The following is a 27,611-nucleotide window of genomic DNA, read 5'->3' on the forward strand; positions in this document are numbered from 1 at the left end:
GGGTGTCGCGGCGGCGCGCGCACGTTGCGCGGGCGTTGTTTCCGGGCTTCCGGGTCTCTTATCCGTGTGGCTCCGCGCACTCGAGCCGTCCGCGCGCGGGTGTTGCTCTCTCGCTCGCTGGTCCGATCCAGGAGAGTGGAGAGAGAGATGGATGGTGATCGATGCACAGGAGTTGGACGGCAGGCCGCGCGATCAAGTCGACGACGAGGTGCCAAGCGAGACGGCAGGCCGGGCGAGGCGGAACGCGCCGGCCGTGCGCGCGGGCAGGGGCGTTACGGGGAAGCCGGCACGATAGAGAGAGCAGCGTAAGGCACTGTCTGTGACTTCTCAAAAAACTGCTGTGAGATGTGAAAAAACTGTTATGAGATGTGAGCTATGGAGAACTAAAAACCGTTTGGTTGGAAAACTGTAGCTCTAGAAGAAACTGCTGTTAGTGGGCCCCACCTGCCATCCATGACCCACATGTCAATCTCTCGTACATCTTCCTGCACACATCATCATATTTCCTGCACACGTCATCATTTCCCTCATGCCAACGGAGGAGAGCTGCGGGAGGCTGCCGGTGGGTAGAGCTCGCGCGTGCCCCAGTGAGGCCCGGTGTCAGAGCTCGCGTGCGCCCAATGTCTTCAGCCTCCCCTTCCCTCCTCTTGCTCCTCGCCCCCCAACCTCTTGCTCGCCCTGCGCGCATCCGCAGGCGCCGCCATGGGGGTCGTAGTGAGCGGCGGGGCCAGCTCGGCAAGGACGGCATGCTGCAGAGCGCCATCGACTGGGCGTGCAGCCTTTGCACCGGGAGAGGAGGAGGGGCACCGTGGAGCAGCGCCAGGTAGTTGGAGCGTCGACGGGTAGAGTCTGCCGGGTCGGGGAGGTGGAGCAGCACCGGGCAAGAGAGCGTCGACGGGTGTGAGGGAGACGGGACAGTCAGAAGAGGAAAAAAGAAGCGAACCCATACAACATAATCAGTGGTAGTAGGTAAATTTCACGAAAACACCGATCTACAGCGGTCACAACCACCCCTTCCCTACTGTGAAAAATGAACTACCAAAAACAGGTTTTTTGAAAGCATCTGGTGCTTTTGGTTAGCTTTCAGTTTTTTTTTAAACCACTTCACTTTGAAAGCTGAACCAAGGACCCTGGCGTAACCCCGGTGTGAGTTGTAAGATAGCTAGCTATGGCACTCTGGGATATTGTACACATGGACGGTGCATGCTAGCTTGCCAGAAGTAGGCTTTGTCCCGCGTGCACAGGGAGCTAGAGAACGGATGGATAAGGAAGAATATCCGTTCCTGCACGTAAAGCGCGTCTAGTGCGCACGCACTACTGACGCGCGAACGGGGGACATCCGTGCACTGGCCGTGACAAAATTCGTTCCATTAGGTGTTACGAAAAGACGCCTCACTTTAGCTTGCGCACGAACCAATGGTAGCAGTGCTGTAGGCCTGTGACATGGATTATTTGGTACGGAGCGTTAGGAATTGCTCCGCCAATGCAAGTTAGGGTTTGTTTGGAAGACGGGCTAAACTTTAACTCCTGCCACATCGGATGTTTGACACTAATTAAGAGTATTAAACATATACTAATTATAAAACTAATTGCACAACCCCTAGGCTAAATCGCGAGACGAATCTATTAAGTCTAATTAGTCTATGATTTGATAATATGGTGCTACAGTAACCATTTACTAATGATGTATTAATTAGTCTTAATAGATTCGTCTCGCGATTTAGTCTAGGGGTTCTGCTATTAGTTTTGTAATTAGCTCATGTTTAGTCCTCATAATTAGCATCCGAACATCCAATGTGATAGGGCTAAAGTTTAGCCCCTATCTTCCACACACCCCCTTAGTCAAATTCGTGAATACATGACTTCGAGATGGATGTGTGCTCTATTATTATTCTTCGTTGTCTTTTGGATACATGGATTTAGAGGTCTCGCCTCTCTCCCTTTTATCCTAACTTGAAGCACTATCCCAAGCCAAGCGGTAGTAAATGAATCATGAGCTCCAAAGTGCCCTTGCTTACTTCAGGGCTCCTAGGGGCCCCGGTGTCAGGTAGCAGGACGTCAGGTCAGGCCCTCTGTCAGGTACTCAGGTGCCTTTAGGCCGGCCTAAAGGCCAAGGCCAACGCCTAGATCGCCAGGCTGTTCCTGTTCGACTGCTCCAATTGGTAAAACTTTCCCTCGTGGGCCTCTATATAGTGGCTGGTACGAATTGACCTGCCGATTACCTTCGCCAGTTAGCAGATCGCACTAGAGTACCGCTTCCGTAGCGCCGCCGCCACACGTGCGCACTCGAGTACCGCAGCGCCGCCCAGGGCCGCCACCGCACGCGTGCTGCGCCCGCACTCCTGCCGCGTGCGCGCGCGATCCCCGTCGTGCCGTTGTGCACGAGTTGTTCCTGTTCCTGTTCAACTACGCCGGACGAGATCAGGCTGTTCTTGTTCGACTGCGTCGGCACCCAAGTTTGCTGGATTGCCAATTTTCTAATTCTCCATATCATTAATTATTAATTTATTATTACAAGTTATTTATCTCAATTGATTTATAACAATTGTGGAAAATATGAATCAGGCTGCAAGAAAAGGAAAAGGAAGAGATGTGTGGATGAAATGATAGAATCATAGGGAGAAGCTATAGATAAATTTGGCAAGAGTTATCAGGGCCTGAGAGTAATACGGGCGCTTCGACGAACCCAAATGAGTTGGCAATAGTTGTTGCGGATGAACCAACTAATGAAATCAGGAAGAAAATGTTAACACCAACGACGATGATAACAATGTAAGTGACTCTAAGAACACAGTAAATGCATCAGATGCACATTATGCATCATGAGAGGTTAAATGATTTTGGCAACATTATGCATCGAGAAAAACTTTTAAGGTAATAGATATAACATCATCCTTATCATAAGTGATTAACATCATTCTTATCATAAGTGATTTTGCATCGAGGAATGTTAAAAGAAACTTTTAAGGTAATAGATATAAATAATTATGATATGAATATTGCTTTTAGATACATTTAAAATTTATCGGTAATATTTTATATATATTTATTATAATGTTTATATGAAAGAGCCCGAGTTTTACTTTCGTCTCGGGCCTCCCAAATCTCAGGACCGGCAGTCAGCTACTTAAACCCCCGAGTGGGAGAATAATCATGCATATTTGTTTTTTAGCGAATGGACTAGATGGTTTCATAACTTTATTATACCTCAATACAAATTTTACGATTGTGCCACACGTTCTCTACCTGTCTTTGGTTTTAAGGGAAACTAGTAAGACATATTTACACGCTTTTTGAAGCATGGCTTACCGCTTGCTTAGATTCTAGCCAAGCTATCTGAGAGCAGATCAGGGACACGTCATCTAGGTGTTTTCCGGAACAAAATGATTTAGCGTGTAGTCAAGCAAGTGGAATCCTGGCCCAAATAAAAAAAAATTATTCCTACCTCTTTCGTCATCATCCCCTGCCACCCTGTTATTTCCTTCCCGCGGAGATTGCAATGATCAAGCAATGTTGTTTTATTTGGAGCACTTGATGCAAAACCAAGTGCTAGTGCTAGGTGGTGCTTTCTAGCACACCTCTCTTCGACGTGAGGCAGTAGCGAATCTTTTTTCTGACAACTCCAAGCAGCCCTCTAGCTAGACACCAACGCTAGAGCTGCTCTGATCCAACTACATCCGATCCCTTAGCTTTGGCGCCAAGGCGGCATCAAGTGGTTCCAACTCCCGATCCCGATCGAGGCACATCTTATCTTGAATCGAAGCCACCTTGAGTTAATCAACACGGTATTTGTCATCTCAATCTTAACTTCGTATCTTTTACGCCCTCCATATGTGAGCGATGTGGGCTGCCCATAACTTCACCTAGCAACTCATGATTCATTGGCTCAAACCTCCCGCTTCACCAGCTCAACCTCTTTGCCGGTCATGTCACATTCGTGCACCTACACGCAAGCCAAAATACATGTTTCTATAAATACTGAACAGCTATTGTAAATTTATAATAACCAGAAACAAAATGCACATAAACTGAACATGCCAACAATGTCAATAATCACTCATCACATACTGAATGACGCCACACGATACATGTCAACATGGTTTCCAAAATTAAAAGGCTAGCTTAATGAGCTACGACTATGTGGCGACTAGATGACTGCTTAACCTAAGTAGGAAATGTGTCCAATCCACTTATACATAGTAGTTTGACATCTTTTTTAACTGATAGCCTTCCTCAAGCCTCAAACGTTGCATAGGAGCCGATAAATATATTTTTTATTTAATTGCGTCAAAACCATGACTTGAACCGTAAGACTTTTCACCATTAACCATGATATATAGATGGTTGGACTCGAACAATTGATTCACATAGTTTGATGATATGTATTTAAAGTTTAAATCAAAAGAATAGTTCGAGTTGGCTACAATCTCGCATAGTTGGATTCGAACCAAAACAAAGAAACTCAGACAATGAAACACAGCGGAGTGAGTATTTACAAGACAATGGCCATGAACATGAACAAGCACGCGGCAAGGGCGGCACCGCTCGGTGGTGCTGGAGTTCTGCCGAGAGCTTGCCTGCTATGCGTGGTATACACTAACAACAGCATGGATTAATGAGATAGACTATAGAGAGATAGAGAGAGAGAGAGAGGAAGAAGATGACACTTATCTTTTAGTAAGCAAGGGCGATAATCAATAATTCACTATTGTAAAAGGAAAACTCGATCACTATTGTAAAAAGGCAAACCGTACGAGCATCGCATCTGAAGGACGATACCATGAATGATTGTGTCTCGCTATTTTGCTGCGACACTGTCAATGGTGTCAAGATCGGAGATCATCTGGTTGGAGTCAAAAGAGGCCCAATTGGGCTGAGAGCACAAGCGTTGAGTTGTCAAAGATTAGGACGCGGATCGAGGATCACCTAGGCTATCTTTGAATATTTTTCTTTTTGCCCATCCAAGTCTGAAACATGTGCGTGACAACAACCCTGTCGTTTGATATGTATGCCGTGCTCTCCCAAGTGCCGTGTGACTTGTGTCCCGATCCATCCCCATTATTGAATCTACCACCTGATATGATATGACACGTTCCGTCTACGTTTACCAAAGAATGGCATGCGTGTGCAAGTTACACATTTATCTGACATGTCCCTTCACCACTCATCAGCATCTGCAGTGGAGTCGTTCAGAACCACTCGCGTCAAGGCTTCCGTTCCGACAGAACACTGCTACTAGCTAGCAATTCCCCTTCAAACAAACCATCAAGCAGCTAGCAGGATGAGCTGGGGCTTTGAATTTTCCGCAAACGTGGTGAAATCTATCGACCGATTAAAAGCGAGAAGCTGTGTCCCAAATTCTTCTCTCGTGCAGGATCTCGTCAAGATTGTTGCAAATTGTTTAAGCTGATGTTTGGCATAAAATGTCATCGATCAGTCCGATAGGTCTTGCGCGCGCGCGCCCACTTGGGGATCGGACCAACTGGACGGGGTCGTAGCACATTATCCACTTGATCCGCATGTGCAATGTTTAAGCTTTTCTTATTTACGGAGTATAACCTAGACCATGAGTCCATGACCTAAAGGGCTAAACTAGCTAATATTTGGCATACGGCCAAGATAAAGGACTGAGCTGAGAGCCTGAGACTGCAGTAGACAGCAGGCACTATACATGCATGCATCGAGCAAATTGTATTATTCCTGTCATATATTTGCGCGGTCATATCAGAACCCCGGGATATGACGATGACCTGCTCAAAAACAGTAATCTATTTGTATCATTTTCGCATGTTTTATGCACGCAATTGTATTTCTATCATAGTACTACGCTAGCTACTAAGATTAAGCATCATGATGCGAGCAAACCTCTTCAATTTCTGTATTCATCAGGCCAACAGTGGATGTCAGCAAAAGTGCGCCCATGTACATGAGCATACTCAACCGATTCCTATAAAACGATCCTAATCTATGCATATGCATATTTGATATCTTGGGGATCATATAAATAATGCTAACCCTCGATCACATTTGAACGTACCAATAATAACATCTGTGCTAGTACAAGATATATAGTAGTGTGTGACAACCAGTATTTATTTCTCTCCACCACATGTTGCACATTCATTGTTTGTATGTATATATATGAGACAGTGACATGCATATTTGAATAGAAACTGAACTAATTGAACACATGCCTAGCTTGCACTAGACATTATTCGATGGTTACCAAACAGCTTTCATGCTGACGGACAGAAAGGTATTAGCACACTAGCTCCATAGGGCTTCGTCCAGTCGTCCTAATTAGGAATCTGGTGTCCTTTTAGTGATTCTAATGTGCAAACGGCCAGCATTGCTTGCAGAGTACGTATATGGACAAAAGATTAACACGAACATTAACCACTGTTGATAACTGATAAAGAACGAGATCATGGACTAAATTAAGGAGAAGGGAAGCAGCTTCAGTGTGCATAGTATACTGCTGCTGCTGCTGCTGCTGTTAACAAAGAGAGATCGAGGCCAGCAATCGAGCTGTTGCTTATGGCTTATGACGCGTTGCAAGGATCGGAGTTGCATCCATAGCTGCAACCAAAATCATGTGTCGGCCACATTTCTAGCGTCACATCATTCGACCTCGTCATCTACAATTAACGGATTGCTCGTGCTGCAGATCTATTGACGCTACATATATATGCTATAGATTGACAAGAAATGACGCTGTTCTGAACATCAATCCAGCTTTACTTCAGTTGTGGAAAGAGTCCAAGTAAAATGCATGATCGATCAAAGGTATATATCAAGCTAATAATCCAAATTCCTTTTCGAAGAAAGAGTGTTTTATTGAGGGATGATACTATATATATATATATATATATATATATATATATATATATCCATACCACCGATGAGTTAATAACCCAGCGAGAATGTTTACTAACGATCATGAGCAACTTTGTTCTCTCATTACTTTAGGCACGGAATTGAAGGTCGGGTCATTAATGTGTCCTCCAGTATCAACTTCTACTGAGGTACTCCTACAATAAGGTCCGATTACCGGAATTAACAGCTTTCCCCCCTTTTCCCTGTATACCTGATATATATAGAATCTTCCCAAACCTATAAATTTAAATTAAACAACAATACTACTGTGTATGCATATTAGCTATAGTGTGCCCCCTCCCCCCCCCCCCCCCCCCCAAAAAAAAAAATAAAAATAAAAAATAAAAATAAAAATAAAAATAAAAATGATGCAATATGGCATGACAATTTTTTAGACAATCTATTTGTCCTTTTTGAAAGGTCCAAGACCTTAATAAGGCTATAATTACTCAAAACACGTGAGTTGAGCATTCATACACAGCTAGCTATGGCAGAAGCCTGGCATGCATGATTGGGAGTAGTTCAAGTGATGAGTCACGCCTATTGAGTTCTTAACGCTGTCAGGGTAGAAAACTAGCTAGTCAATTAAACAAGGCATGCAAAACAAGAAGATGAGCAGCATCAGACATGCATAAACGTGATTCAACAGGCAGATAGGCCTGGGATGAGGACGGCGTTTGTGGGGTTGGTTGCCCAAGTCCTTTCAGGCCTAGCTAGCCTTTCTTAATCGCCTCACATTAACCGCGCTTTCACATTGAGGAAAAAGGAACGTTTTGGCTTTCAATTTGAAGGATTATATATTGCTCTGGGTCTGACCTTAGTAGGACTATCAGTTCAGCACTCCTCTTCAGCGTCTCATATGACTCACATGTATGTGTACAACTAACACACATGCGCCCCCCTTGATTTGTCAATCGAATCGGTGGAAACTAATTAAATGATGTAGCAGGTTTCAATTTATTAATGAATTCATCTAACAAAGGGTAGCGCCTGGATCTTCAAGAGAAACAAATTTGACAATGCATGTGAACATATTGTGGAGAGAAATAAAGGTGTGACAGCTAAAATGTTCCATCGATGATGCGTTACACTATATATATTACGAAATTAAGAAAGATTGCTTAAACTACTACAGGCAGGTAGGGAAAGACGTCCGTGATCTGTGATCACGATGACACTAAATTCTATAATATACATGCTCTGTTAGAAGGTCATATCTTAACTAAGGTAAAGGAAATGAGCCTATAGCTGACGCGGTTTGGGTCTAAACCTTTCAACTTTGTGTCCTCATCAAGGCAAATTTAAATATCTATTTCTTCTTAATATAAAGTTGTGTAGTTTGTCCATTGTGGTCCTCCCGTGTGCCTCGTGGTTCAAAAGCATATAGACTCATTTAGTCCACTCGAGTTTGAGGATCACACTCAACTTAGGGTATGTTTAGTTCCTAGTAGCCATACATTGCTACAACTAACCTTAGGCAAAGTGTGGCGGCCACAAAAAATTTAGCTAACAAATTTGGAGCTACACTTTTGATAAACTTTAGCAAGAAAATGACTCTATGACACATAGGGCTAAGAAAGTTTAGTGCGCCATAGTTGTGGCGCGAACTAAACGTATACCTAGGAAACTATGGCGCGCCTAACTTGTGGCGTGACACGTTGTGGTCATGAAACCAAACACGCTCTTAATGACACCGGGAAGCTTTTCCATCGCCTTTTCATCTTTCTTGATTAAGGTAAAAGGTTATATATTTGACCTAGCTAGCTAGATTCGTATATTAACTAGGCTCTGTGTATATATTTGACCTGTAGCTAGATCCAAAAGGATCCTTATTCAGCCCACGTGCATATATGGCTCAAAGAGATAGAGAAGTCTAACCAAACAGGCTAGCTACTATACATGCAAGGAAAGAAAAAAAAACTGACTGGAGAGGAGCTAGGATGCCGCAACCCCACGTACGCACTGTTGGTGGTGGTGTGCCCGTTTCACCCTAGTTTTCTATGTTTTTCTATAACCTTGGTAATATATATGTATAATTTCTATGTTCCATAATATATCTTTCTCAATTGAGGATTCCAAGAATAAGCTATTGTGATGTTTTTACTCGGTAATTTACTACTTAAATGTTTTAGAACATGTTATAGCTAGGGATATGATTTAGCTTATATTTCCTTGATTAGTGCGTACTGTTTGTTATGAACAAACGTAGCGAAGTAGAGAGAGGAACATATCAACACACAATATGCAAATTAATTGCTAGTGGGCATACAAATAAGATGCTAGCTGCTCCCTCTGTCCCAAATTAAAATCAAAATGACTAATTTAGGATAGAGTGAGTAGCCCTTGAAGAACACTATCAACCTTGATCTGAAGCAATTTCATTGGCAGGATAGCCAGGATTATTTGTCTACTAGCCAACATGCCATCGAAACGCTAGCTATGCCAGTAATAAATTATGCTCCCCTGGGTTCCAGTCATTTTAGTTTAAACTTAAGTCAAACTGATCTAACTTTATATAAATATATATTAACATTTATAATATCAAATAAATTGATAATTAATATATACTATATGGTGTATCCATTGAAAGTAGTTTTACATTATAGATATTTGTGCATCTTTTCTATAAATTTGATCAAAATTAGAGAAGTTTAACTTAGAACAAAATTAGAATAGAATGGAGGGAGTATTAGTTAAATAGGAAATACACAATTCTAAAATTTTCTATAAATTTGATCAAAATTAGAGAAGTTTAACTTAGAACAAAATTAGAATAGAATGGAGGGAGTATTAGTTAAATAGGAAATACACAATTCTAAAATTCACTATTTCAATGATCAAATGATATATATATATATATATATATATAACCTAGGATAGATGCGCCGACCAAGAAAGCATAACTTTTCACTCCATGTCACAATTAAGCATGTGTTGTCGCGTTGCAAAAAAGGCACGCTGTTGCTCCTCTCGATGTGTGACCTAGAATAATAATGCACTAGCCAATGCGCATATATTATGCTCTCCCGAAAGTCGCAAGTGAGAGCGCTATAGCACGCTATAGTAACACTCACCATGTTGCCGTGCTGACAATGCTCTGGCATATGGTGGAAGAAAATGCAAAACACGCTCTCCTTTTTGCTCTCAAATTGACGTCAATGTGAAACAAGCTAAAGTATTTCGGCGCTTTTAATCAGTTGATCCAGTTATGAAATTCGAGCAAAAGCAACCGCTACATATGCATATGTGGACGTGAATTATACCTCCATTGACCACAAATTAAATTCATTAGGATATTGATCAACGTAGTTATGTAATGTGATACTTTGAACAGTAGTATTTATAAAAATATATTATGTTAGACAAAAAGTTATATATATTATAAAGTACTTTCATGATAAATCATGTAGAACCAATATTATGTTGTCAGACTCTATGAATAAATTTAAAGCTACCCTAAAAAAAATCCTTATCAGACTTATTGTGATTAGATGAAGTAGGATACTAGGAATTAGACATACTACCACCTCCGGACAATTTTTTAAAAAGTGGCCAACGGCTTCCAGATAGCTACATACCATAACTGCAGGTATGAGTTTGTTAGAGCTTTGAGAAAATTGTCGGAAAATATGCGAAATATATTAGGAAAATTGTGGTCCACTTGATAAAAAATAATAAACCAACATCGACCAGTATTTTTTTTAGGACAGAGAATTGTTATTAAAGATAGCATTTCTCCAACTTGAAGGCTAGCTCTTGCAATTATTTTATTTAATTGCACCCGACCTCTAGTCTTGATTGTACACACGGACAAATTTAACCTTTAAACTTTAGTTAGTAGGAAAATATGTACAATTCATTTGTACTTCTTCCGTTCTTGCACGTATAGAACAAACTAATTAGTAGTTTAGAAATGAACTAGCTAGTTTATTTGTCCTAAACGCACTAGTGGATGTTCCGTCACAAGATCCTAGAATATTACTACTGCCTTAGCTAATCCTTTTCCCTCACAAGATCCTAGAATATTACTACTGCCTTAGCTAATCCTTTTCGTATTGTACCACTATTAATTTTTCCAGCACGTGCTTCATTTCCCTATGCATGTTGCTTTCAAGCCCACTAGCTGCAATTCTTTATTCAACACCCCAATGATGATCGCAAAGGCACTGTCTCTCCCTTATCCTTTATAAAAAGAGGGTAAAATATGGTATTACAATTCATCTCAGGACCATCTGTCCAATTGCAACTAATATATATCATCACATGCCAGTGTAAGCTATAGTTCAGTGCAGGGTGTGTCTTGTCTTAAACCAGGTCTATCTGATGACTAGCTGCTTCAACGGCGGCGCCGGCTGGCCGGAGCCGGTGGTGCGCGTGCAGACCGTGTCGGACACCTGCGGCGACACGATCCCCGACCGGTACGTCAAGCCTCAGTCGGACCGGCCGTCGCCCCCTGCCTCCGGCGGCGTCGCCGGAGGCGGCCCGAACATCCCGGTGGTGGACCTGTCAATGCCGGACAGCGACGCGACGTCCCGCGCCGTGGCGGCGGCGTGCCGGGAGTGGGGCTTCTTCCAGGCGGTGAACCACGGCGTGCGCCCGGAGCTGCTGCGCGGCGCGCGCGCGGCGTGGCGCGGCTTCTTCCGGCAGCCCGCGGAGGTGCGCGAGCGCTACGCGAACTCGCCGGCGACGTACGAGGGCTACGGCAGCCGCCTCGGCACCGCCAAGGGCGGCCCCCTCGACTGGGGCGACTACTACTTCCTCCACCTCCTGCCGCCGTCCCTCAAGAGCCACGAGAAATGGCCTTCCCTCCCCGCCTCCCTACGGTACACAAGCACTGTGGAATATATCATCGATCCGATGCATGCTAGTTAGCTGCACAAGTTGACATGGGTGTTGCAGGGAGACGACGGAGGAGTACGGCGAGGAGGTGGTGCAACTGTGCCGGAGGGTGATGCGGCTGCTGTCGAGCGGGCTGGGGCTGGAGGCCGGGAGGCTGCAGGAGGCGTTCGGCGGGGCGGGCGGGGAGGGAGCGTGCATGCGCGTCAACTTCTACCCGCGGTGCCCGCAGCCCGAGCTGACGCTCGGCGTGGCGGCGCACTCCGACCCCGGCGGCATGACCATGCTGCTGGTCGACGACCACGTCAGGGGCCTGCAGGTAAGGAGCCCCGACGGCCAGTGGATCACCGTCGAGCCCGTCCCCGATGCCTTCATCGTCAACGTCGGCGACCAGATACAGGTACGTACACGTCGATCGATACGCAACTAGCAGCGTACGCGCACGTGGGATAAATACGTACATCTCTGCTCTGCTCACTGTGGACGTGTCCCTTGCATTAGTAAAAAGAAAACGGAAAGGAGGATAAGGGTAAACGGAATACACAAAGGTTTGAGTCGATAGCAACGCTGATCTGACTGAAATTGCGATACGTGCAACGACGTTGCACCGCATGCGCACCTATCCAAGTGCACGACGGAAAGATGTCTTCTTTTTTACAAATAAAAATCAAAACAGAGAATAAGTACAAGGCTGTGCCGGACGTCGACACGTGTCCTTGGACCAGCATCCACTGGGTAGAAATAGAACAAGAAGACTAGCGCTACACCAATCGTAACCGAAGGGTCGCCGAATCTGATTGATTGTGTCAGGACTCAGGGCACTCACGACAAAAGGACGAATCCCCATGAAAGATAGGGTAGTTTTTTTATTGCATGAAACCTCTCATATCCCAGTGCAAATATTTCAAAATAAATGTTGGGCCATACTATTTTTTTTTCTGATGACCGATCGAACACCTGTCCTTTATCTAGCCACCTAAGCTAGTATCGGATGCCCTTATAAAATATCGGCCATATACATAAAAAGTTGCCACATATGTGTAAGCTTTATAATCCATGTAATCATACACACTATAATACATTAAACCATACGCAGATACCATCTTCAAAAATTCAATTCTAGTGTACTTGAAGCATCTGATATATTAACTATACATAACCAAAAACGCCACCTTTTTCTACAGTAGAGTAGTTGGTAGTATAAGAGTTTATTGCAAAAAGAAGAAGGGCTTCTGTCACCCTTGAATAGGTACAACCATTTACGACTTAAAGTTTGGCAGCTAGGTGTCTTCATGTACCTCCATTTTCAAAATGTAAGAGGTTTGGAGGTTTTAGTTTCAAAATGTAAAAAAAATACATTAATATATGCAATTCCAAATAAATGCAATATCAAGGCACATACTCTCCGTTATGAAATACAAGAGGCTTAGTTTATCTTAAGTCAAACAACTCTAAGTTTGACCAAGTTTATAGAGGACAATATTAACATCTAACACATTAAATAAGTAAATTATTTCATAATGGATCTAATTATATATATGCTTATCTGATATCATAAATTATTAACGCTCTTTTCTATGGACTTGGTTTTGACTTGGGAAAAACCAAACTATCTCACTGGAAGCCATTGCGGTGCGAGGGATCGAACCTCGGCCGGTTCCCTCCCACCCCGGCAGAAAGTTTGAGAAATTTGACTCAGTTTAAATTTAAACCTCTTATAACGGAGGGAGACTAAAACCTAAAATATAATTATCATTATTTTTCTTGGAAACAACTCATCTTGATGACCCCAATATACGCCTTCAAGCAAAGGCAAGGACTTCGCCCTTTAATTTCTCTAAATTAAAAAGAAACATCTTGATATATACATCGGGCCTATATTGCTATACTCCTAGCTAATATATGGATAGATATTGTGTTATAAAGATTTAGCTATCTTTATGCACACTGTTTTTTAGATAAAGCCATGTGTGCACTGTGCACAGCACATGTACACATGGATAAAGGTGAGAGTGGGAGTGAGGTAGTTTGTCTTCTACTTGGCTTGACCCAGCTGGTGTTCTGTGGGTACTGGCCAGAGACGTACAGTATCTGGCTATCAGACTGGATGTGTGCCTGCTTGCATTGGCATTCGAGTGCCGTTGCTATCATAGATCAGGTAGCTGATCTGCGCGAGAGGCCCTGAGCCATTCGCTTACAAAAATGCAGGCCCGTGCACGTGGGATTACCAGCTGCCCCGATGGCCCGATCGATCCGTCATCCATCTGAAGATCGAGCCATCTGAATTATTTCGCTTTGCTGACTAGTCTGACCTCTGACTCTCTTGTCGCTTACGCTTAGCACTCCGCTGATGAGCGATTCTCATCGAGTATAGTTGTGTGGTGAGTGGTCTAATAAAACTGGTGGCACTCGCAGACCGAATCTACTCCGTACATACTATACAAATATGCATAGGGAGACAAGAGTTACCGGCGGCCTAACTCTCTGTCGGTGTATGTAATTGAAGTCCTAAACAATAATTAGTCGTCCATCCATCATACGTATTCTGTCAATTATTAGCCAGTTACAGGTGACATTAACATACGTGCGCGGCTGCAGGTGCTGAGCAACGCGGCGTACAAGAGCGTGGAGCACCGGGTGACGGTGAGCGCGGCGGAGGAGCGGCTGTCGATGGCCTTCTTCTACAACCCGCGGAGCGACCTGCCCATCGCGCCGATGCCGGAGCTGGTGGCGCCCGGCCGCCCGGCGCTGTACCCGGAGATGACCTTCGACGAGTACCGCGTCTTCATCCGGCAGCGCGGCCTGGCCGGCAAGGCGCAGCTCGAGTCCCTGAAGGCCAGCAACAAGGCCGCCGCCGCTCCTGTCACAGCTGATGGCTCGCCCTCTTCCTCTAGCTAGCACAGCTGTACCCTAGCAGCAACCGAGCTACTCCTTGCAAGATATATCATCTGCCCGCCGCAACCGAGCTGTGCATATCATCACTGGATCCATCGTTGAATAATTTGATGTTTAATTTCTGTGGAACTGTGCAATGGTGTACATTATTCGTCTCGTGAAACTGAAATTAAATGTCGTGATGAGCAGTAAATTAAATGTACACATATGCATATATAGTATATAGAAAAGTGGAGTACTCTTAGCTTGATGCCAATTGGTGTTGAGTTGACAAGAGAAGTGTAAGCCAGTTTACCATGATCCAAATTAATATAATATGGAGTACTCACTTATTTTCAAATTCTAAATTGTAGTTAGTTTTAGCTTTTCTAAATATATGACTTTTGCTATACACCTAAATATATATTATGTCTAGTGTGTATATTTAGAAAAACTAAAACGACCTACAATTTGAAATGGAGGAAGTACTGGTTAATGATCGATTATTTTAAATGCAACTCCCGGAATCAAAACAGAATATACATGCAACTCCAAATCCCATCGACTCTGCCGACACAGGTTAGTTTGAAGACCCAGCTAACTTTTAGCTCTAGGTGCTCCAAACGGGAAGGCTAAAAGTTAGACTAAAAATTAGCTGCATCCCACCTAAAAAATAGTCCATTAGCCTTTCCAATGTAGCTAAAAGGGCACCGGATGGAAAAGGGCCCAAACATCCCACCTCCAACCCTATCCACAGTTAGAGGACCATTTCAAAAGGAGGGGCATGACCTAACTAATCTTAGTTCATGTATCAAATAGGTATGGACTAATGCTTAGCTATGTACCTTTTAGCCAGGTAATTTTTAGTCCCAGCTATTCAGGGCCTAAGCTTCACGTACGTCATTTGTAGGTGGCCGGTGTGTGCATGCTGGGACGGCTTCTGTTCCAGGATGTGATTTGGCGTAACTGTGTGTTTTCCAAAGTTGGAAAGGGGACATGGCTACAGAGACAGTCCGGCCATTGGTGCCGTGCGGCTGTGGATCTAGCTCCGTGCAGGTTCCATCATGGGGACTCCGGAATCTTCCAAATGCCGGCGTCGTTGATTGAGTGAAAGCAATAAGTATAATTTCCGAGAGAAATTGAGTCGTTTAAGCTTTTGTATTATTTATTAACCTTCCATCCAAGTGGCAGTGTATGCTTGGCGTCATTTTCGGCGGATGCCTGAGCAGTGCGTGTCACGGGTGGGAGATGGCGATCTTTTGGTGCAGGCGGAACGCGTGCTTGATGGACCACAGGCAGCCGTCTCCTTCTCTCTGTTCGTTTTCTAAGATCTTTGTCTGTGTTCGCGCGCGCGCGAGCACGGGAAAGTCACCGAGCTCGTCCAACCAAAGCTCTTAAAGTGGTGCTTAGCAAACAAAAAGGTGTTTTTGCTTGTCATGCGTGTTTAGCCTCACCTGGGAAAAGTATGATACAGTGTTTATGGTGGGGTGATGTTTTTTCTTTAAAACTCGTACTAAACAAATTACTCCATCCGTTTCAAATTATATGTTATTTTACTTTATCCTAAGACAAACTTGTTTAACTTTAATCAACTTTGTAGAAAAATATGTTAACATCTATAATATCAAATAAATGACAAAGTGTTACCTCTGCCCCACCCCACCCCCACCACCCATGGGAGGTTAAAAAATTTCAATTAAACCTTGATCATGTAAATGGCTGACCTATTTCATAGGCTGAAAATGAGATTGCCGTTGCCTCCTATGCACACTAGTTGCAAACAACTATCGTAAGTATTCATACCAATGTAACTTTGGAGTATCCAATTGAGGTTTACATCGTATCCATAGGGAATAAATGGATTGCCGATCATAACTCTATATTAAACTTGCTAATAAAACTCGCAAGTTAGTGATGTATAGCAAATGTACGAAATATAATAAAATCAAAGCAATGGTATTACACAAGGTTGTGAACAAGATAAATATTAGTGTCCTTCCTAGCATTTAGATTCACTTGAAATGCTTCTACTACACACTCAGACTGCCCTAATCTAGTTATTACAGATGTGTAGACATTACATATCAAGATCACCCGTCCTCAGGGGAAGAACAGAGATATTACCCCATGAGATTACACATGGTACTCAACATAGGGATTGTAAATGTAATGGAACAAGATGACACTAAAGCTGAGAGTAGGAACCTCTCATGAGAGCTCAAACCAACTTGATGGAAACTAGGATACCCGATCTTCTATCAGGTAAAGGTAACTCTGAATTTGGTGGAGTAGAAATACTCCGATCCGGCTTCCGATCAGCAAAATCTGAAGCTCGCCATTGTAGTACCACTTCTCCTCTGGTTATCAACCATGCGCTGCCTAGTTGACCTTGCCATGAAGGCTATCCCCTGCACGCGAATCAAGAACACAAACAAGAGAAAGAAAGTACACAACTCAATTTGCAAAAATCCTTGTATTTAGCACTCAAAGTTAGGGTCTCACAAATAGATGAACTGCGATTGTTCGAAGATAGATTAATGTAAGCAAAACCCCAAACCTTAACTTGGGTGATAGCTACTGATGATTATAAAGGGTTTAGGGATGCACAAGACCCCTAGATGCATCCCTAATGGACTCCAACACTATACACTGCCCAAAGGCCCAAAAGGTAGTGGCATAGCACCCTGGCAGATTTCGTACGTCCACATGTTCTGACAATTCCCGTTGATTCAGAAGGAATTTTGGTATGAAGCCGGTGCCATTGGTAAGCGTGTCTTCTCCTTGTTCTGTGCATATTGAGTGGTGAGAAATATGGTATGTAAGAATTATAAAATGGTGCGCATAAGAACCCATGAAAAATTTGTGCTCTAATTTAATGGTTCATTAAACTTGGTGGAAGATGATCTTACGTATCCTAATGCCAAAATTGTCAACTAACATTTTTTAAGTAATAGGTATAATAATAGAAGAAAAAATTGAAGTTATTAAAATCTAGACACAATGTTGCATTTTATTATTTGTCCAAATCAAGGATGTGGGCAATATGGACATGGATGTTCATCTACGCCACACACCTAAACTTTTCCCTTTGATATAGTGTTATTATTTTACTAGTATCACCTTTGGAGTCTCTAAAATTATTATCAAATAGAGTAAGGACTATATCTATAGTCTCCCTACATGTATGCGAAATAGCTCTAGCTACATGCCCAATACCGCAGTTGAGTGCTAAGAAATATAGTATGTGGTAATAATAAAATGGTGCTTATAGGGTTAATGTGAAACTTTTATGTTCCAATAGATGAGCAAAATTTGTGAAGAGGATCCTGATAAATCCCAAACTCAAAATTGGAATTACCGGCACAACCTTTTTTCTCCTAGATGTTTGGAGATAGGTCTTAAACACACAACAAAATTTCTTAGCCCCTAGTTCCCAGCCACAATGTTACTACTATTCTTGATTGCCTACCAAAATGAAGCACATGGGCAACATGAACTTTGATGTTCATCTACACCACACATCCAAACTTTTCCCCTTCGATTCTCTGTTGACAGCAATTAGCACGCTAATTTGTAAATCGCAAGCGTACGGATCATCGTAACTTTTCCTTTATAGTATTCAATCCAAGGTTTATCAATACGTGGATCGGCAGTGAACTGACTAGGGTTCTCTATCTAGCTAAACGGATCTAATCCTATCATGAAGCATGAATTGCATATAAAGGTAAATCCAATCGTGAGATAAGTATTATAGACAGGGTAAACAGATCACATCCATATATATATGAGGTAACACAACCAAAGGTAGCATGAGCCTATTGTCTTCTTGTTGTAGTTCCAGCCAAAGTGGTAACCAATCTATGTAGCACCTTGATAAAGAGTCATCTCTCAGAAAGGAGGCTCGCAAGCGGCCTACTTTCTTGTGGTCACCACTGCGAGGTGCGTGTTAACGCCTCCAGTTTTCTAAAGTTTTACCTCAAACGATTCCCACAATACTCGCCATCAATCCTACTCAACATTACGCAATCGTTCGGCCCTTTCCCTTCCGCATGCTGTCACCACACGAAGGTAATCACACCGACTTCCTATACTCTACTAAGATGTATCTGCAAGACATAGACTAATCACCACGATTACATCTATTCCTACTAAGAACATATGCTAGCTAAACATATGAGAATAAGCATGCATCATAGTAGATCAAAGTAAGCACAAGATTAGATTGATATCACCATCGTGTGTACATAAGCCTTGAAGATCACAAGGCTCGACTCCAGAACTCCACCATGGCTTTGCCATGCAGGGACGACCATGGCGACTAGGGTCTAGCCTAGGCCATCTCCTAAACAACCTCGAAGACTTGCAGCGATCCTCAGGTCCCTCTAGTGTGTGTCCCTCTATTCATCGACTTCTGGTGGATGGATCTGCATGCTCGATGAAATATCAGAGTATTTATTGTCTGGAGACCGCGTGGCAGAAATTGGAAGGCGAGCAGAGCAAGGAAAGCCCCAGGCCAATCGGCCTGCGAGGGTTTGGCCCTTCATTTTATCCCAACTTCATTCGCCAACTCTCTTTTGATGTTCTGGAAGCTTATTTTTTATGCATGTGGGCCTGGCATGTTGGTAGCTTCATGATGAGATTGATCTTTGATAACTTTCTAAATCTCCGCTTGATTTTCTTTGATTTCTCTTTGATCCCATAGTGATACTTATCATATTTTTATAATTTTATTCCTTAAATAATCTCGGAGGAGTGCTTACCAAAAATGAGCGTCGAAGGGGGACCAGAAGACCCCTGGCCGATCGGCTTGGGCTACACCAGGCCGATCGACCTCTAAGCCCGCTGGCCTTCATCTTTGACAGGTTCATTGCTTGTTCAAGGTTTTATCCAAAAATATTCTTTTATGTACAATTTCTTGCAAAAATAGAATGTCTTCAAAATACAATGCATATGCAAAAATGGGGTTATTTCAGGTGCCAAGTGGCGGGTTAGTATAAAAAATATGTATGAAAACACCACTTAAATGGTACTAAAAGTATGTCAATAACAAGCGGCAACATTCTCTATTATTATTTTGCTAGTATAATGACCTTCATATTCTCCCGACACGTTATCAAACTAAGGACCATATATTGGTTCCTTACACGTGTGCAAAATTAGTTTTAGTTGGTTGCCGAAGATTGTAATTGAGTGGTGAGAAATAAAGCATGCGGTAATAATAAAAGAGTGCTTCACATAAATGGTTCTTGCTTATGTCCACGTTTTTGAGTAAGCGCGAAGATGACACAACCTTTGATTGTGATTGACAAATCAATCTTATTGACACATGTTCCAATCTATGTTGTCCATATTATATGCACATGGTCTACCTTGATCAATTAATGTATTCTCCAATCACAATTCATGCTTTTTGATAGGGATATTCACCGAGCTAGTGCTACTACACCTTTCCCTACCCATATGGCCAAGGAAAGGGGGCGCTAGACTAGCCCACCGCAAGATGATTATTCCATGCATAGATATACATGTCAATTGCATATGCGTTGACACTTGTATCGATCTGGATGGTTCACATCATTCAAGGTCTACCTTTGTCAATTGACAAAGAAATAGCAAAATCATGTTTAGAAGACCGTGCATTACCTAATAATTATTCCAATGTTATGAGAGGAAACTTCCCAAGCTAGCATCCACTTTTTTTTTAGAAAGGCACCTTAGTATAGCCCAAGGAGAGTGGTGGCTTGGGTAGGTAGCCTAGTATAACCTGTAGTCAAATACAAACCATAGAACAAAAAGCTGGACCTGAGATGATTGAACCAATTAGGCTATTGGTTCAATAGTTCATTAGTCCAACTAGTGGTTCACTGGTCGAACTAGTGGTTCATCATTTATTAATATAATATTAATTTATCATGACTTGTATGGAAAATATGCCAGTTTTCTATCATATATATGTGATAAGATCTACCCAAACATATTACATACGGCTCGCACCGAAATAGTTAATTATTGGTTCACCAATTTAATGAAAAAGGGCTAGTCCAACGGCTCACACCGGTTCAACTGCACCACCAATCTTTTAGTTGAACCAAACTAGGCTGGCTACCAATTCACGGTTTTTTCGGTCCAACTAGTAAATCGGTTTGGTTTTTGTTCTATGATGCAAATATGAAAATTACATTATGGAATCTGCTTTAGATTAATGCACCATAAGAATTTTACATGAGAATCTTTCATTCTCTCTTGCTCCACACAAATCTTAAAGCAAATCCAATGATGAAAAATGAAAGAGAGAATTACATTAGCCTTTAAGGGAAGATTTTACGTGTACATGTCCATGATTCTCTAACTATATGATATCTTTGATTTTTAAGTGTTTTTTAATTGCCAAGCTATTGTTCTTCACAATTTCTTATCAAGCAGCTGAGGGTTTTCTAGTCTAATTTGGATATTTTCCAGGAGGGAAAACTAATTAGCCGACCAAGTTTCTCGACAAAAAAGTCATCCGCTACTTGATGAGTAAAACCTTCAGTGTTTGTCTCAACTAGCTAGGCTTTACTCTTGGCTATTTTAAAAAATCAAAAAGAAAAACCAATAACCGCCGACCATTCAAAAACGCTCAGGCAATCATAGATTATTGTCTTAGCTTGTAATAAAGGGCGCCTGCACGTAGATGCACGCAACATTAACACGCACGTGCTTGAAAACACAGCACTACGACATTACAGGGCACCTGCCCAGACGAACCTAGAGTCACTGTCGCGTTCGAGCCCCACTGACCCTTACTGCAGTGTGCCCTTTCCATGGAAGAAACACAACTTGCGCAATGCTGTGTTTGCAGACTGCAGATCGGAAGCCGACTGGTAGGGTGGGCCAATAAGCCGGTGTTGCCGCCGGCCTCGTCGTCCCCCCGATCCCCGCCGTAACGCCGACAGCCGCGGTGGTGAGCTTCCCAGTGGGCTACGGCGGTCCTGACCATATTTTAGACCATGGGCTTATATATATACATCAGCCCGCTCAAACCACAAACAAGCCGGTTGGCTCGGCCCATTAGTCTAAACAGGTAGTAGTAAACTAGTAGTATCCGCTGATGCATATAATAAAGGTAAAAGTAATGTACGCCTTCGCAAAAAAAAGTAATGTACGACCACTAGTCTGTATCGCTGGATGCGTCGTGCACAAATTCTTCGTCGCGCCAACGTGAGAAGTCCAGCTGCGACAAACTCAGTTGCTGCTATCTATTCTACAACCAGAGATTCGAAGTACATTTGGTACTAGCAAACCGAAGCAAAGAGGAGATCGGATCGAAAGGCCTAGGGAGATGAGAGACATGGGGGGAGAGTACAGTGTGCGGCTGCGCTCCGTGGCTCCGTGCCACTGTGCAGGCGCCTGGCTCGCCGCTCGCGGATCATTTCACCACCCCCAGCAGCAGCAGGATCTGGAGGAAGATGTAGGACACGCCCCCGATGGTGGCGTACTGAAGCTTGCTCTCCCCCTCCACGCCCGGGAAGTCGCCGTCAGCGGACTTGCTGAACCCGCCGGCGAGCCATGCCAGGTTCCTGTACCCATCGTCGTGCAGCATCCTCACCGCGATCAACGACCTTCGAACCAACACAATAAACAACAGGATAGCTTTTGTTACTACCAAGCAGGAGGCCAACAAACTCGCACCCTTTATCTCATGCTTGTTACTATAATCAATCAATCTTATTTACCTGAGGCCTTCGCCGCAGGCGACGAGAAGCTTGGCGTCCTTGCCGCCGTCGCCGGCGACGGCGGCGGCGACGTCGTCGACGAAGCGGTGGTTCATCTTGGTGAAGGCCTGGCCGGTCCAGAGCCCGATGTAGCCAAAGTGGACCCACTTCTTGAGCAGCGTCACGGGGCCCATGTCGTCGTCCCCCACGAACAGCGGCACGTGCGCCGAGCCCCGCACGCTGGCGCGGGCGAGCTCCCACGGCGGCCGCACGTCCAGCAGACGGAACCCCTCCGCGCCCAGCGCCTCCGCCGCGTCCTTGGGCCGGACGGCCTTCACTGCGCCCGACCGCACCAGCGCCTCGGCGCCCCCGGCCCACGACGTCGCCTGCGCCCTGACGCGCGAGCGAGACAGGCTAGGGGAGGCGCACGACCTGATGCAGCAGGTGGATGCCGCCGCCGCAGCACCCATCATCGCCATGGCCACCGGCGGCTGCTTGGCTGCTGCTTCTCAGTTCAGGCCCGAGTCCTCACTCGCATACGTTGCCAGGTCACACTTATCCACACGATTTTCTCGGCCCAATCCGCGCCGTTGGTACACGGGTCACTAACTCACAACAGCTCCTGGCCGCACGATTCGTCCAAACAGATGAGGCGGAGCCTGACGAGATCTCCGGCGCGTTTGATTTGTCCCGCATCTCGACAGGCTAAAGGCGCGTTAGCGGCAACGGAGAGATACATAACAAGCATACTAGATCCTCCTAACAGTAAAAAAAAAAATCGATTCCTAATGCAAACAAACATCGATCGACATTCTATAGACATGGGCAGCATGACCGTTCTCTGCTACGGGCGCGCTAGGTGAACTCGAAGCGCATGAGGAGCTTGACGCTCTTGAACTTGTGCCCCTTGTGGTCGAACAGCGGGACGGCGCGGATCCCCGGCCGCAGCTCCTCCACCGGCAGCGCCGTCTGCCCGCCGAAGTCGTCCTCGCTCACATCCTGCTCGTGCACCTCCACGCGGAGCACCGCGATCTCAGGGACGGTCAGCGGGAAGGCGAACTCCTCCTCCCACACGGGGACCCAGTTGTCCTCCACGGCTTTCGTCTTCCTCATCACCGAGTCTAATGGAACTCCGGCGATGCCAACCTATTGGTGAACCAGAACCGAATTAGCCATGCATCTTTAAGCTTCAGGGTGATGCGACTGTCTTTCGGATGATCAATAGGGGTCGCGAGCTTTTAAACATTGGCATGAGCTCAAGGAGTGAGCAGACCTTTACATAGAAATCTGGAGGTGAGTATGTGTCGAAGTGTGTCTGCTTGAAGTCTTTGTGCCAACCTTCGCCCATGTACACCTTGACCTGCACACCAGTACCAGATCAACCCATTTCTGAGACCCACAGAGAGCTAAAAAGAAGCACCTCGCAAAAAGAAGAAGCATGGCATCTACCTTCAATGTTGCCTTGACCGGTAAATCTGCCTTGGGATCAAACACCTTTCCGTCTGGACAAGTTTGCATCAAGAAATCAGGTTTCTTCACATAACCGCAGCCACCGTTGGCTTTGTAAAAACCATGCATTAACCAAAGTGCTCTTCCATATCCCTGGAGGAAAAAAGATGGAGGGAAAAAATTATATGTCATCATGACATTAGACAGCTTCTGCACAATTAATGACTGCTTAACAGCATAAGCAAAGGGAAAATACATAGCACAATTAATTTCTGCATTCTACTTATGTTACAGCACCAAACTCAATAATCAGGGTTCCTTCGAATGATTTGCTAAAAAGACAGCACAGATACGCCCCAATCATGAGACAACCGAGCAACCAACACACGACCACAGTGGTAAGTTGGATCTTGACTAAAAACATGACTACAGTGCAAATTTGGCGAAGTGAATCTTGATCCAACATACAGGAAATCCAGGAACTATTGGAGTTCAACGAGGCCACAATATATTGCTCAGATTGCAATCAGACCTGCATATTGAATGCCACCATTTGAGCACCATGCACCCAGCCAAGAAATGGATTATAGTTGGATGAATTGAAGCGGGTTCCCTTTGGATATATTCTCAGCATATTTCTATGTGTGAAGCTGCTTGGAACAAACAGAAAGTGCACTTCAGTAAGAGAACAAAAGTAGGCAACCAAGGACTGACCACACCATTATCGTCTCTCCTCCAACATTTGCTGAACAATGAAAATGTATTGAGTAAACGAACCTCACAATGTTGGGACCATGATTTGCTGCCACTTTTGCAAGTTCTTGCTCACTCAAACTGAGGCGCCTAACTTTGTCAGGGTCATTCTTTAAGGCATCCACAAGAGGACCCTTTGGCTTTCCTGCCTTGATAGTAATCAGGTGTTTATACTCTGTTGCCACATGCTTGCTTGTTTTCTGCTTATCATCATCATCCAGACCTCTTCCGCGATATAATAGATCATCATCATGCTGCTTGAGCACCATTTAGTAAAATATTGATAGGGAGAAATTGCTGACTAAGAAAACAAAAGGTAAAATGTAGCAGAATTTAAGATCAGTACCCTGTCGGCAACTTGCATCTCATCCTGAATATCTGGAACTTCTACTCCCCATGCTGCTTCTTCCTTTTCTCCCTTTTTAAACTGGGATTCAATTTCTCTATCCTTCATGGTACCGCTGTTTGCTTCAAGGTACTCCTTTGGGGGTTTAGTTGAGAGCAGGACACGCCCCTTTAGAGCTTCAGGTGAAGGAAATTCTTGAAGATGTTTTGATTCAGGGTAATATAGGATGTCTCCAAACACTTCAAGGACCATCTATACAAAATTTCAGAAGTAGCTACACTAGAATCACATACCATACATTAACCATTCAGAGAAATACAGTTACCTTAGCTACTTTCGCCTGAAGATCAGGTGTGAGGTGGTCTTCGAATGTTATAATAACAGGATAGGGAGATGCCACAAAAGCATATTCTTTGATGGATCTCAAGCATTTGATAAGTGATACTGGGGCAGTCAGTGTCCTACCAAGAGTGAAAAGGTAAATGAAGTTACAGCACATCTCATGGCAGCTTCAATTTTAGTATAGATATAATGTTCAACAAGATGATGTGCAAAAATCTCTTCATGAATGGAGCACCAAGCAACAACATGTGCAAATATATATACCTTCCATGGAGAACGTCAATGTCATCTTTAGAAGAATTTGGCCATATGTCCAATTCAATTACACGAACACCTATTTGCAGTGCCTTGATGATGGGAGCATCACTGCAGTCACTGCTGAGTTGATTACCGGTCAGATACGAGTTGTGTCCAGTGTATATAAAATAGTGCGATAGCGGTGCGTTCATGTCCTGATGGACCTGGAAAAAGAAAGGTATTTAATATCAAACAGTTCACAGAGTGCATACGGGACCATTAAAATTGCAGATCAATAATGGAGCTTCACGTGCTAGCCACAGAAGATAATGGCCAAAAGAACTTTTCTTTGACTGTGAAAGACACCTAACAATCCATTCAATCTACAATCTTCAGAGCTGTTATGGATCAACCAAAGTCAAAGCATTGTATCATCATTCAGCTACCAGCTTGCTAAGAATGATGTGTCCCGACACAACAATAGCAAAGGCAATGGCACAACATTAAACCTGTATTAATTCATTGATAGAAAAGTCACCGCGAAATCCCAACGACAAGCCTATGAAGCTACCAAGCTAAGCATGACAAAACAATCTGATTATGTGATTGAACAATGGCCGCAAATGTTGAAATGGCACGCATTATACAAGGAGCAGTTCACATTCGCAAGCCACCTTTGTGATCCATGAGGAGCAGCTCGCAAATCCCCTACGCGATCAGGAAATGCAACTAATTTGACCTAATCCGTTACCGAATGCGGCCTCCCACATTGCGTAATCCGTCCCCGAATGGAGCCTCCCAAGCAGCAATCAATCGCAGCAATACACGCAGGCAACATTGAATCAAGGCCGCATTTGGGCTGGGGCTCGAGGAGCAGCTTGAGGGTGGCTTTACCTTGGAATGGCGGAGGGGCGGGTTGAGTTCCTCGGAGAAGAGGAAGTGCATGAAGTCGTCGACGGTGAGCGCCGGCCTCCCGAAGCGCGGGGTGCGGCTGCGGTCCAGGAGGACCCGGTCGACGACCTGCTCCGCGACCTCGCCGTCGGCCCCTCCCCACGCGGCGAGGTAGCGGCGGAGGTCGTCGGGGCCCATGTAGGGCGACCCGGCGGCGAAGCGGGAGAAGAGAGCGCGCACGTCCTCGGGCGTGGCGGTGTCGCCGAGCGCGAAGTGGCGCGTGAAGAAGATGCAGCACTTGTACGTCCCCATCTCCGCGGCGGACGACGACGCCCCCGCCTCGCCTGCCCCCTCCTCGGCCTCGGCCTCGCTCTCCGTCCCCGGCGGAGGTGTGTGGGGTGGGGAGGCGCGCGGGGGAGCTGGAGCTCCTTTGTCTCGTTTGGGCATTTTCGCGCCGCGAGGTTTCAGGGCGATCCGGTGGGTGGACGGGCGTGCGGAGGGGGAGGAACAGGGAGAGCGGCGCGGCGCCTACTAATTTTGAGGAACTGCCGGCTGGTTAAGTACCCACCCCCGCCCGTTGATTCTTCTCTAAGGACGCGTTTGGTTACTTTTGCTTATTTTTAACACGTGTGTTTAGATACTAATTAGAAGTATTAAACATAGACTATTTACAAAACTCATTACATAAGTAGAGGCTAAACGGCGAGACGAATATATTAAGCCTAATTAAACCATCATTAGCAAATATTTACTGTAGCAACACATTGTCAAATCATGGACTAATTAGGCTTAATAGATTTGTCTCGCCGTTTAGCCTCCACTTATGTAATGAATTTTATAAATAGTCTACATTTAATACTTCTAATTAGGATCTAAACACGGGTGCTAAAAATAAGAAAAAAAAACTAACCAGATCTAAATGCGGTAGGTGTGCGTGCATCTGTGCTGATGAGCGCCTGAGCAGGCGGCGTTCACGTTTTTGTTCCGCCACGGCCGCCGTGGAAGCGACGAGATGCCCCCAAACAAAACTTCGGAACAAACGTCGTGGAATCGTGGGGCATCGTTGGAACCAAACTTTGGAACTAACGAGATGCCCAAAGCCCAAAGGTGCACCAACCACCACGGCATTCGTGGAATCGTGGGGATGCGTGACCTCTCTCGCCAGGCCCTCGTTTCCCGGGGCTCGCATCCGCATCGTGAACTGAAGCCTCCAGTGCGGTGAGGCGCGTGGTTCGTGTCGGATGCCGGACGTTCGAACTTTTCTGCTGCAAACCTTGCAAACGTCGTCTGCCACGGTCTGCAGTCTCGCATTG

At 44.6% G+C, this 27,611-nt stretch overlaps 3 protein-coding genes across 3 annotated transcripts; 1 reads left to right on the forward strand and 2 right to left on the reverse strand.

Moving 5' to 3' along the window:
* Positions 1 to 11,075: 11,075 nt before the first annotated feature.
* On the forward strand, positions 11,076 to 14,947 carry LOC101771351 (probable 2-oxoglutarate-dependent dioxygenase At5g05600). Its single transcript, XM_004984792.3, has 3 exons — positions 11,076 to 11,699; positions 11,776 to 12,112; positions 14,311 to 14,947. Exons 1-3 carry the CDS (start codon positions 11,200 to 11,202, stop codon positions 14,608 to 14,610), a joined length of 1,137 nt encoding a protein of 378 aa, XP_004984849.1. The 5' UTR covers positions 11,076 to 11,199; the 3' UTR covers positions 14,611 to 14,947.
* A 6,745-nt stretch (positions 14,948 to 21,692) lies between these two features.
* On the reverse strand, positions 21,693 to 22,891 carry LOC106804123 (rhodanese-like domain-containing protein 10). Its single transcript, XM_014804576.2, has 2 exons — positions 22,302 to 22,891; positions 21,693 to 22,187 (listed from the first exon to the last, which is right to left on the reverse strand). Exons 1-2 carry the CDS (start codon positions 22,757 to 22,759, stop codon positions 21,995 to 21,997), a joined length of 651 nt encoding a protein of 216 aa, XP_014660062.1. The 5' UTR covers positions 22,760 to 22,891; the 3' UTR covers positions 21,693 to 21,994.
* Positions 22,892 to 23,014: 123 nt separating this feature from the next.
* Positions 23,015 to 26,830, reverse strand: LOC101770957 (phosphoinositide phospholipase C 2). Its single transcript, XM_014804575.2, has 9 exons — positions 26,302 to 26,830; positions 25,435 to 25,631; positions 25,154 to 25,289; positions 24,829 to 25,080; positions 24,507 to 24,736; positions 24,262 to 24,379; positions 23,730 to 23,882; positions 23,554 to 23,640; positions 23,015 to 23,426 (listed from the first exon to the last, which is right to left on the reverse strand). Exons 1-9 carry the CDS (start codon positions 26,743 to 26,745, stop codon positions 23,136 to 23,138), a joined length of 1,908 nt encoding a protein of 635 aa, XP_014660061.1. The 5' UTR covers positions 26,746 to 26,830; the 3' UTR covers positions 23,015 to 23,135.
* Between the last annotated feature and the right edge of the window lie 781 nt (positions 26,831 to 27,611).

The sequence above is a fragment of the Setaria italica genome, chromosome IX (genome assembly GCF_000263155.2).
Source record: "Setaria italica strain Yugu1 chromosome IX, Setaria_italica_v2.0, whole genome shotgun sequence".
NCBI lineage: Eukaryota > Viridiplantae > Streptophyta > Magnoliopsida > Poales > Poaceae > Setaria > Setaria italica.